The sequence below is a fragment of the Schistocerca cancellata genome, chromosome 8 (genome assembly GCF_023864275.1).
Source record: "Schistocerca cancellata isolate TAMUIC-IGC-003103 chromosome 8, iqSchCanc2.1, whole genome shotgun sequence".
NCBI lineage: Eukaryota > Metazoa > Arthropoda > Insecta > Orthoptera > Acrididae > Schistocerca > Schistocerca cancellata.
The window spans coordinates 554,714,625-554,726,746 of NC_064633.1; the positions used below are offsets into that span (position 1 = coordinate 554,714,625).

Here is a 12,122-nt window from a genome sequence, read left to right on the forward strand (position 1 = left end):
GCTGAACTCATTCCAGCATGGAACGGCACAACCAGATGTATGGCAGAGCGTGGCAGCCTGCAGGTCTGGTGAAAGTTTGTAATGTAAGTCCAACCCAACCACAGGTTGGCAAAGTCAGAAGTCCAACGGAAGGTGGCAACTGGTGACAGGTGAAGTGACATCTTGATGGAGCCAAGGACTGCGATAGAAGAATGATTATCAGCGATCAAAGCAAGGTTAGCAGATGAAAGCATGCTGCCCACGTGCTTGGCTGTGATAACACTGATGTCTGCACCTGTGTTGACAAGAAAGCGAGTGTTCGATGACAAGTCAGTGACATAGAGGTGTGGCGCCGCTGGAGCGAGTGGTGCGGCGACAGACAGCAGGAGCTGTGAAGGATCGTGGCAGGACGTGGTGCCTAAGTGTACCTGCTGGTCTCAGTTGGAATAGGTGCAAGGCATGTGGCAATTGTGGGTAACATCCCCATAAGTAGTGTGGAACCAGCACAGCACAGCTGACTGTACTGGGGCCAGAAGCCGATCGGGTTGCTGCTTGAGCGAAGTCCGCAGCTGTTGGGGGGCCACAGGCAGTACCTCTGGTAGGCTGCTAGGTGGCAGCTCCTGACAAGCACCTGAGGTGGTGAGGTGAGCGCACTGGTCTCTACCGGCAGAGTGCGGAACCGAAGGTGCAGGCGTGCCAACTGATAGTGATGGGGATGTCAGCTGTGACATGCAGTGTCAGTGACGAATGATTGCGTAGACCCGATTGGCAATGTTGCAACCAGCAGCACCGAGACAGCAAGCGGGGAGGGGGTTTGACATCAGGCATGTAAGAATGTGCGACCCCGTGCATTTGAATGTTCGAATTACAGTTCTCGAACTTCGGCGGCATGTCGAACCAAACCGAAGGAGACTGCATAGCTGAGGGGTGAAACACAACATCCCTCACTGGATTATCGTTCACAATGTCACTAAGCGGCATGCACTATCCATGAAGCAGCTGTTGCTGTGCAGTTCCACCAGTTGCACTCGACAGTGGCCATGTTGAGCCGGTTAAGGTTAAATGGCTGCCAGCATGGCTGGGCATAGGTAACTGTTTACTTGTAACCAGACGCACATTAGAAATACTTGTATATTCATGATTGGAAGCAAAGTCAATTAGGTCTGCTATGCTGGTAGATCCATTGTTCCAAAGACAATGTGGACTGGCACACAAACTCCATTAATGATGAAATGAAGCACAAAACAATTACCAAACATACGACGATGATGTCGAGGTCACCACTGTAGATATTATGAGTGTAAATCAGTAATAACACACTTTTTTTATAACCTATATAATCCCCATGTGTACACCACACATACTCTGCTATATGACTAGCCACTTTCTTTGCATAGTATAGTACTGACGTATCTATTGAGAGGGAAGAACAATTCTTCACTTAATAGCAGTTTGTGTGTGAGATCAATGCAGAATTGCCTATGCCTCTCGATCAGACCTTCCACTCATCTCCAAACCAGAGGACCATGTCTGATTCTGGATATATTGCAGAAGACAGTGAGGCAGACTTCAACCTTACATGTGAAGCTAGCTGTCTTGACCACTTACAGCCAATCATCTTAAGTTACTGAGGATGGCCTCAGAACCCAGGCAGAAAGTGTCAATTATGCTGACATGAGCTACGATTTGTTGTCAATTGCACACAGGGCATTCAATAGCCAATGACAGAGCCACTTCCATGTTTCAGACAAGACTTCCTGATGAACATTAAAGTGCACACTGGCCTTTCCCTGACATGTTGCTGTTTCTCTGAGGGGGCACCATTACCCACCTAACACTGGAACTATAACTGAGCAACATACCCAACCTCCTTGCTTGTTCACACTTAGCAGGAAAATTGGACACTAGCTCAATGTATGAGGCATCCTATGCTGACCCAGGTGCATTATTAGCACAGAGCAGCATCTTGTACTTGTTACTAAAAAGTAAGGGGCAGCTGTGTGTCCAGTTCCCACATTAACCTTCTCCCCATAGGTACATGAACCTACTACTATTGGCAATTCACCCTCAAGTGAAGACAAATAATTCAGATGTTGTGTTTTGGAAGATATATTATTAATACGATGGCTTCCACAGGATTCCATTGCAACCAGAGGTGTAACAACTTTTGCCACAGGTGCCCCACTGCCAGTTATTCAAGGCTGTGGCCATGCACTTGTCTCCACACAAGCAGTCGAGTCTGTTTCCATTTCCTTCTAGAAGATGATCTCTCTTATTATGATTCCTGTGTTGCCTCGCAACAGTGCAGTTAAAAATCTTTATAAATTACTTGTGCTCCAAGATTTAAATGAATAAATCCTGCCAGCTGGCGTGGCCGAGCAGTTCTAGGCACTACAGTCTGGAAGCGCACGACTGCTACAATCGCAGGTTCGAATACTGCCTCAGGAATGGATGTGTGTGATGTTCTTAGGTTAGCTAGTTTAAGTAGTTCTAAGTTCTAGGGGACTGGTGACTGCAGAAGCTAAGTCCCATAGTGCTCAGAGCCATTTGAACCTTTTTTTCAATAAATCCCATAGTAAGTCATTATATTTTGCCATGACATTTTTTCATTATTAGCATTTTTATTCATAAATGTTTGACTGACCACATTCATTTGTGCTCATTAACTTTAATGTAATCTTATTACTCTTACTGAAGCATTATGTAGCATTTTAAATCAAGTTCAGAGTTAACTAAAATATTTTGTATTTTTAATTGCAGATGTTTGACACTGTGTCTATACTATTCTCAGATGTGGTGACTTTCACAGAAATCTGCAGCAGGATCACACCAATGGAAGTTGTCTCAATGCTGAATGCTATGTACTCTATTTTTGATACACTGACAGAAAGGAACTGTGTCTATAAGGTAAATCTCACTAATGTTTTAAAACTGTTGAGTGTTTGTCTAAGATCCATAAGCAAACTGAAAATAGGTAATGCAACCACTCATCTACATATGACTGATGTGTGACTTAAAAGCTGTCTTTGAGAAACCTTGAAAGCTTTAACTTCTTTCGGAGGTCCCTCTCTTTTTTCCAGTGTAAGTATCTCCAGAACAAAACAGAATGTGATAAATCTCACATGGGGCAAGCCAGTAAATCTGCTGTTACTGAACATTGTATTTCTACTAGTCATTCAATGGATTATAATGGAATAAACATTGTGGCTCACACATTGAACTTTTGGGAGTCCATCATTATACAGTCAGTGGAAATACAACTTTCTAAGGACCAAAGTACTCCGGACATGAGATGGAATTCTGTCATTGCAGTTTTCCAGATTGAGGATAATTGATCTAACATTGATAAGGCACAGAGGGTGCTTGAACCAAAATACAGACTTCCAACAAAAGTATACATCCTCAAATAATGCCTTCACACTACTTTACTAATTTACAAGTGCAACATTCATTCATTGGTAAAGTCTTCAGCCTCATCTACACTGGAGCGATGTTGTAGGTCTTTGTTGTGGAGCTGCCCTGATTCAATGCCTCACATCTGTAGGTGACAGCCCCACAACTGAGAAGCTTGTCCACACTACATGGAGCAGTTCTGCTTGAAATGTCTTGGGAACTAAAGTATATGCAGGTCTCTCTGTTTACCTTTTACTTCCAATTAAAAGTGAAAAACATATAGATTGTGGCTCCAGAACACAGTGGATGTATTTTTTTTAATTATTAGGGTTCTATAACATTGTTGAGCTTCCTGTAGCTGATTCCAACTCCAGTGTCATATACTTGGATGTGTGGTGCCATGCAAGAATTTCTGATGCAAGAATTTCTGACAGCAGAGGCTTTCAGCATTTTATGAAAAAGTAAATAATGGGATGTTGGATTTGCCTCACCCCACCTCATTGTGAAGGATAGAAAATGCCATTCTATTTGTGTGTGTTTCCTGTGTTAAGAAATTTGATGGCTGAAACAAATGATCATTATCACATCCTGACACAATATACAGTTACCTTCTAAGCCATGTGCACCACATTACTCAAAACTTTTTAGGGATATGGGCCACAAAATTCTGGACTTTGGTAAAACCTATAGAACTACACAGTCCAATAAGGTGGAAAGAGTGGTTCTTGAAACTGCCTGTTTGCATGATATTTTATAATGTCATTCAAAAACAAATTACACTTCACTTGGTCCTTTTGGCAAAGAAGATTCTAATGGAACTACAAGATTCAGAACTTCTTGGGCTACAAACCGTACAAAGGAGATTTCCAAATAAAATACAGGAAATCAGACATTAATTTAGAGATTTCTTTATATCATGTGAAGTTCAGTGCATTGGCAGGATGAGATGATTTTAAAATATACAGCGATGGAAAAAAATTACAATGCCAAAAAATAATTAATATAGAGTAATGAAATTTTTGGAATACATTTGTCTAGGTAACATATGTAAGTGATAAACATGGCAAGATAATGGGGTAATATGTGAGAGAAAAGCCATTGCAAATTTGAAATTCTGGTACATTAATAACCACTGTAATTGCAAGAATGTCGAATGCAAACATGCAAATGTGCATGTCAGCTGTTAGTTAGTGGTATGGAGCTCCAAGCCTGTTGCACTTCATTGGTCAATACAGTGACAGTTAATACTGTTTGTGGATGATGCAGAAGTTGTTGTCCAATGATGTCTCATATGTGCTCAAATGAAGACAGGTCTGGTGATCGAGCAGGCGAAGGCAGCACATTGACTCTCTGTAGAGAGTATTGGGTTACAACAGCAGTATATAGATGAAAGTTATGAACACCCCCTCGAATGCTGTTCATGAACTGCAGCACAACAGGTTGAATCACCAAACACATCTGCAGTCAGTGAGCATGGGATAACCAGCAGAATGATCCTGATGTCATAAAAAATCACTCTCCACACCATAACTCCAGGTGTAGGTCAATTGTGTCTAGCATGTAGATAGGTTGGTTGTAGGCCCTAAACTGGTCTCCCTCTAAACAACACACAGCCATCACTGGCACCACGTCAGAACCAGCTTTCATCAGAAAACACAACAGATCTCCACCTTGCCCTCCAATGAGCTCTTGCTTGACACCATTAAAGTCACAGTTTGCAATTAGTGAAATACATCTACAGGCCATCTGGCTTGGAGCTGTCCTTGAAGTATCCAGTTTGTAACAGTTTGTTGTGTCAGTGTTGGGTCCACCCATTGCTTATATTGCTGCTGCAGATGCCGTACCATGTGCCACGGTCATTCCTCCTCAGTAGTGTCATGTGGATGTCTGGAGCTCGGTCTTTTTGTGACAGTACAGTCTCATGACCACCACTGCCAGCAATCATGAGCAGCGGCTACATTCCTGCCAGCCTTTCTGCAATAACGCAGAAGGAACATCCAACTTCTAATTATAAAACCTCGTTCAAACTCGGTAACAGATTGGTAATTGTCTCTTTGTCACCTGAAAGGCATTCTTGGCTAACATCAACTCATTATGCCCAATATTGTAGGTAACTAACGTTCATGATCATTGCAGTGTGTATTTAAAACAAACCTGGTTTGCATCCTCATTGTGGTGCTAATTCTTGTTCTGAGTTTCTGTAAAGAAAATAGATGTCATCTGAAGCTCATAACAAATATCAATTTTGTACTATCTTACCTAATATTCTTCTACGTCAGTGCTATGACCTCATTTTGACTGACTGGCATGCAGGAGAAACGTCAGTTTCACATCTGAAACATAAAAAATTTTTTAGGAGAAGAGCCACTCTTACTACTATGCTCTAATTTGTGTTTCCACCAAGATTGTCTTATCAAAGCATGACTTTTTTTTCCATTTCCGCTACTAAAATGCCAAACATTTCCAACAAACATTTTAATGCCTGTCCTCATTTGTCCCAGATTCTGTATTTGATATGTGTGATATCCCACAAGCAGTTGTTTACTTTAAGATCTTCAATTAGTTACAAAGTAGATTCCATCATCAGCATAATGGAAAATATAAAATACAACCACATCAGATGACAACAATAACACCAACATCTACGTACCAGACTGAGCCAAACTTTTCCTGAATACATTGACACTTGCAATGTCATACAACATTGTTCCAGGGAAATCATTTTAAACCTGCAGTACGGTCTTGGGACATGGGAGCATGTTGTGGGTCAGAATCACAGCAGTGCTGACTCAGACTTGACTCAGCCATGCAAAAAAGACATGCAAAATTGAGTCTCACTGTGCACTTACTTTAAACTGAGGCGCTCTATATACCGTCATCAGTGTAAAACAGAAGATAACCAGAAGACTCTGTGCTAAAGTATCATGACAAGAAGCTACTGACATCCAGGAATTACCCTGAAATACCATAGAAAATCTGTATTCTGTGAAAATTTTAAATATCAGAAGTGAAATGTGCTGGTACAGGGTGTATATGCAGACAAGGGAAAAAATTCCTGGATTTTCCACTTAAAAACACACCTTCTCCCAGGTGAAAATACACTTTTTCCATGTTAAGTGACAGTATAATTTCCCTCGCAGCTGTAAAATGAATCAATCCTTTGAATGGTTATGGTTTTATACACTGGCACAGAATTTCCCAGCACTTTAAAAAACAAAACTCAGGGGAGAAAAGCACCTTTTGGAAAGATCTTTGATGTGCAGTAACATGAACGCTGCCTATTTTTGTATTACTTAAGTATAAATTCAAATTCCACCAAACACCACGTTACTTTCCAAAGCACTGAAATTGAGATTGCGATGTGCCTTTGTAAGCCAGTCATAGCTCATGTCACGTGATCTCACCAGCAGATGACAGTGGATATTCAAATCATAGGACACGTGATGTAGCCAGCCAACAGCAACAACACTGTTAAGTAGCACAAACACACAAACAGCAAAAGTTAATGGTTTAAATTAATATACATAGTGTTGCTACAAAAAAAGCAAAGCTTTCACTAATATTATTCTTGAAGGTTAATAAGTTGCAAGAGAAGCTAAGCTTTCACATATAATGCTGATCTTTTTTGCGCATTTTAAACTTTAAGATATATCACACCAATGTGCCAGCAAAATTTTTAATAATGACATAAATGTTTGAAGAAAATTTACTTTGAAAGTAATACTTTTGAAACCACCATTCCAAATATTTTCCCACGACCTGTTAGAAATAGGTTCATTTCAGCAGTTGCCAGAAAGTGCCAGATAACAGGTGTCACTGCACTTGCGCAGCTGGCCCGTATGTTTATACATGCAAAACATTAAAAGATTTTTACATTGTGTCATAAAAGAAACAAGACATCAGAGGATACTCCAAGAGCATCAGAATTTTGTGAACCATACTAAAATGCATAATTCCACTTAAAGTGTACATTCATATGTCCAGCTTCCCAATGAAGTAGGCCTTGACCTGTAATTAAGCTTTTCAGTGTGTTTTCCAGGATATAAATTCTCTTGGAGTACCAAAACTGTATTATCTCATGTTTGGTTCTTTATTATGGCATAATGCCATACATGCTAGAAGATGAAAACGTGCATTTGAAATGCAGTGTAGAGTTGAAAGTAGCCAATAGTGTGGAGCTAGAAATTTCAATTCAAATAAAATGACATTGGAAGCAAGGTGATTAACGCTCGACTGTCAGAAAGGTGGAAATAAAATAAAATCTGAAATTAGTAACATATTTTAGCCTTCCGCAATTATGTGAATGTATTTTAATTCACTTGATAGTGCCTGGTCACAGAAAATCATTTTGTGTGGTTGTAGGAGGAGACTAGACAGTGAGGTCATTGATCTCATCGAATTAGGGAAGGATGAGGAAGGATGTGGACATGCCCTTTCAAAGGAACCATCCCAGCATTTGCCTGGAACAATTTAGGGAAATCATGGAAAACCTAAATCAGGATGGCCAAGCATGGGACTGAACTGTCATCCTCTCGAATGTGGGTCCAGTGTGCTAACTCCATTTTGTTTTCATATAACGTGAGAGCAGTAAACGAAGAGGAAACAGCAAAATCACTAATTGTAAACACGGGTCATATGGAGACTACCCGCCTCCCCACTATAACTCGAGCTGCTCTATGCATCAGCACCGGATCTACAATTTTTCCAAACTGGGGCAATACCTCAGGGTGGCAAGCCCCCTCCCACCCCGCCCCCACCCCTTCCCTCCCTCAAGAGTTTGAGATAGGACGTCAAAAACTTTAAAAAATTGACTTTTCAAATATATGTTCATTTTGTACTACACATTTTTATGAAGAGTCTTATACATAAAACATATACATTTGAGGAAATGTAAGACTTGTTATTTGTTCTTAATTCGGCCAGTTTGTTATCTTGCCCCTCTCTCAAAAAAAAAAAAAAAAAAGACCTCACAATTAATACTTGATGGGATTATTTGTAAGTGGGAGAACAAGAACTCTTCAGAAAATTTGCACTCTTTATTGCCTATTAGCTAATAACTTGCTGTTTTGTGTGACATAAAATTAGATATAGGATACATAAAATCAGTAAAGGTATGAGACAGGCAAGACAGCACATACTTCTTCAATCCTTAGGTCCTAGCGTGTTTTTCCCTCTCATCTTGCTACAGCTTTACACCGTGTGCTTTCCTTCCTGTGAAATAATTTATTGCCTCATCAAACGTTTTGCTACATGAAAAATAGAAATGTCTTTATCTAATACTGAAAAAGCTGTTAACACAAGTAGCACCGGTACCCAAGACTGGTTTGGTTTCTCGATCTGATTACATCTATTTGGTCACTGTCTGCTAGATAAAACAAAATAGGTCTTTCTAATATTGCAGCAATTGTAACACACACCAAATAAATGAGACTGCTTTGGCACAAAATGTAATTTCTATAACATGACAGAACATAATTCACCAAGTACACATATCAAATGCCTATTAGATCTACTACAAGCAAAAAGCCTTGTCTTAAGAAACAGTTTCACATTTCATTAATATGCTCCAGTTTCTCAAGCAAGTGATTTTGTCTGCAGGAAAGTTTATTTCTATATGCGATGAGATTTCCCCTGTCAGAGTCATCAGGTACCCTATGCACACATTCAAAAATCAATTTATGTTCATTCAGAAATCAACTTAGAATGTCTTCAAAAATCAACAGGAACGCATTTGGCGTCCCCCTCCCCCCAAAATTGTCGTCCAGGTCAGATACCCCAGTTTGCCCCCCCCCCACCCACCCCCCACCCCCCCCCCCCCCCCCTCCTCCTAAGATCCAGGCCTTCTGCATATGCGGGAATCTGGTGGCAGCTTGGGTGTGCCAGTAAAATTTTTCCGGGTAGCATCTGGCTGCTTGCTGCTACTGCTTACACAGCCGACAGCCACATTTTTGCAGCCAGAAGTGGGAGAAATTACTACTCATAAGTGACTCAACTGCGCATGTGCATGAGCCCTATTGTAACTGATCAAATGAATCTAATGTAAACAGTTGTAACATCACGCTCATTGGAGGCAATTTGTTGTTATGAAGCACTGCATAGTCTTCCTAAGGTCTCTGACACATTTTGCTGTTGGCAGATGCTTTTATGAGCACTGCATTTTGTTGTTGTATATGGTGCATTGCCTTTGCAATTTAAGTTTTATTTTCATTTTTCCTCTTGTTCATGTTTAATTGCTGCAGTAGCAGGATACATTCCTTTGTTAGAGTATCAGTTCTTACCAGTCAAAATTACAAAAATTTAACAGAAAACTAATACAATGATAAATTCCAAGGGTTCTAAAAAATTCACAGATTTCTCATGGCTTTCTTCCAGATGAAAAAATTCCTGGGTTTTTCCTGGATTTCCTGGTTGTCTTGGGTCATATACACCCTGTGTTAATATGTATTTCACGTCACATTATTTGAATCTCTCTGCAGTTCTTGTGTTCTGGTGCTTTTTCGACCTTCTGGTAATGATCCCTCCCCCCATTTCTTTTGTTTCCTCCTCTGTTTAAAGCTTTGCACACCATTCTTCATACATCCTTTTGGTTTATAGTATTCTTTGCCAACACCCAAATTCAGCAGCTTTTACTTCCTTCCTCCATTCATAGCATTTGTAGATTTAGGAAACGATTTCGATAACGTTAACTGGAATACACTGTTTGAAATTCTGAAGGAAACTTCAGTAAAGTTAAGGGAGAGTGCTAGGATACCTACAATAGGTACAGAGACCAAACTGTACTGGTAATTATAAAAATCACAGAACATGAAAGGGAGGCAGTAGTGAGAAAGGAGTCAGAATGACTGTAGTCTATCCTCCATGTTACTCAACTTATACATTGAACAAGCAGTAAGGGATATGAAAGAGAAATTTGGAAAGAGCATTAAAGTTTGGGGAGACGAAATAAAAACTTTAAGGTTTGTTGATGACACTGTAATTCTGTCTCTGATGGCAAATGACTTGGAAGAATTACATCTGCATCCACATGAGTACTCTGCAATCTACAATGACAGATGTTTCATCAAACCACTTTCACTCTATTTCTCTACAGTTCAATTCTAAAACAGTGCACAGGAAAAACAAACACTTAAATCTTTGTATGCAAGCTCTGGTTTCTCTTATTTTATTACAATGATCATTTCTCCCTATGTAAGTGGATGTTAACAAAATATTTTTGCATTTGGAGGACAATGTTGGAGACTGAAATTTAGTGAAAGGATGTTTCTACAACGAAAAATGCTTTTGTTATAATGATTGCCACCAAAATCCATGTATCATATCTATGTCACTGTCTCTCCTATTTAATCATAGTTCAGTGAGGGGCAGTTCATTTTGTATTTTTTTGATGTCCTCAGTCAGTGCAATCTGGCAAGGATTCCATACTGCACAGCAATACTCTAGCAGAAGATGGAAAAGCATAGTGTAGACAGCCTCTCTATAATTCTTTTGCATGTTCTTTGTGATCTGCTAATAAAACACAGTCTTTGGTTCATCTTCCTCGCCATATTACCCATTATCTAAGTCATTGTTACAACTGAAGTTGTTCATAATTGTTATTCCCAGTTATAAGAATGCATAGTGTCTTGAAAAGCATTATAAGATGCACACAAATAAAAGTAAAACACAGGATATTCAGTGCAGTCAAATTGAATCAGGTTATACTGAGGGAACTGGATTAGGAAATGCAAAACTAAGAACAGTGGATAGGACAGCAAAATAATCGGTGAAGGTAGAAGTAAAGTGGATATAAAGTGGAACTGGCAATAAAAATAAAAGCTTTCCTAAAAATGAGGAATACAGTACAATCTAAAATAACATTAGATTTCATGAACCATCTTCTGAATATATTTGTCTGTGGTACAGCCATGCAAGGTAGTGAAACATGTGCAATAAACATTTCAGATAAGAGGAGATCTGCTGTAACAAAAGCTGGCTGCATATATATGGAAAAATTAATTAAAAAGAATTTATAGCAAAGCTTGATTAAAAGAAGGAACAGAATGATAGGACACATTCTGAAACATCAATGAATAGTTAATTTAGTAGTAGAGGGAAGTGTCGAGAGTAAAGCTTCTAGATGGAGACCAAGGTTTGACTACAGTAAACAAGTTCAAATGGATCTAAGTTGCAGTGGCTATACAAAGATTAAGAGGCTTGTACAATGTAGGCTAGCATGGAAAATTGTATCAAACTAGTCTTTTGACACAAGCTTATAACAACAAATAACCTTCTTTTCTGGCTTTATTATTAGCTCTATAGTTTGCCTATGGATCAAGTTGCAAGCAGAACATGAAAGGGAATAATGAGCAATGGTAAAAAATAATCTCCACCATGTGTTTGAAACCTGTTTTTATGATTTTCTGTTACCTGCTTTTTATTTATTTATTTATTTGTTCTGGTGATTTTGTTTCTTCTAAGATATTAAGTGTTGTTAGTTACATGAATGTAACATTAAAAAGTTATATTACTATTATAGACTGAACAAACAACAGTAATGAAAGTCAACATTTTTAAAATCATATACCTAGCATTTCTATTCATTGTTGCTATATCGTTTCTTAAAACGTGCCAAAACATATTTGAAATTTAATATCCACCAATCCTAAATCTAAGTGTTACAAACCACTCCATTAGACTGATACTTTAAAAGCCTTCTTTTTTAAAAAAAGAAAAGGGGGGGGGGGGGGTGATTTACACAGAGCAAGAAATGT

At 39.2% G+C, this 12,122-nt stretch overlaps 1 protein-coding gene across 1 annotated transcript in view; it reads left to right on the plus strand.

Annotated features, from left to right (window-relative positions):
• The window catches only part of LOC126095129 (soluble guanylate cyclase 88E), a 421,452-nt gene that overhangs the window by 362,167 nt on the left and 47,163 nt on the right, over positions 1–12,122 (plus strand). The window contains exon 10 of the mRNA XM_049909837.1: positions 2,740–2,886. Within this exon, the coding sequence (XP_049765794.1) occupies positions 2,740–2,886 (147 nt within the window). The remainder of the gene's footprint in view (positions 1–2,739; positions 2,887–12,122) is intronic.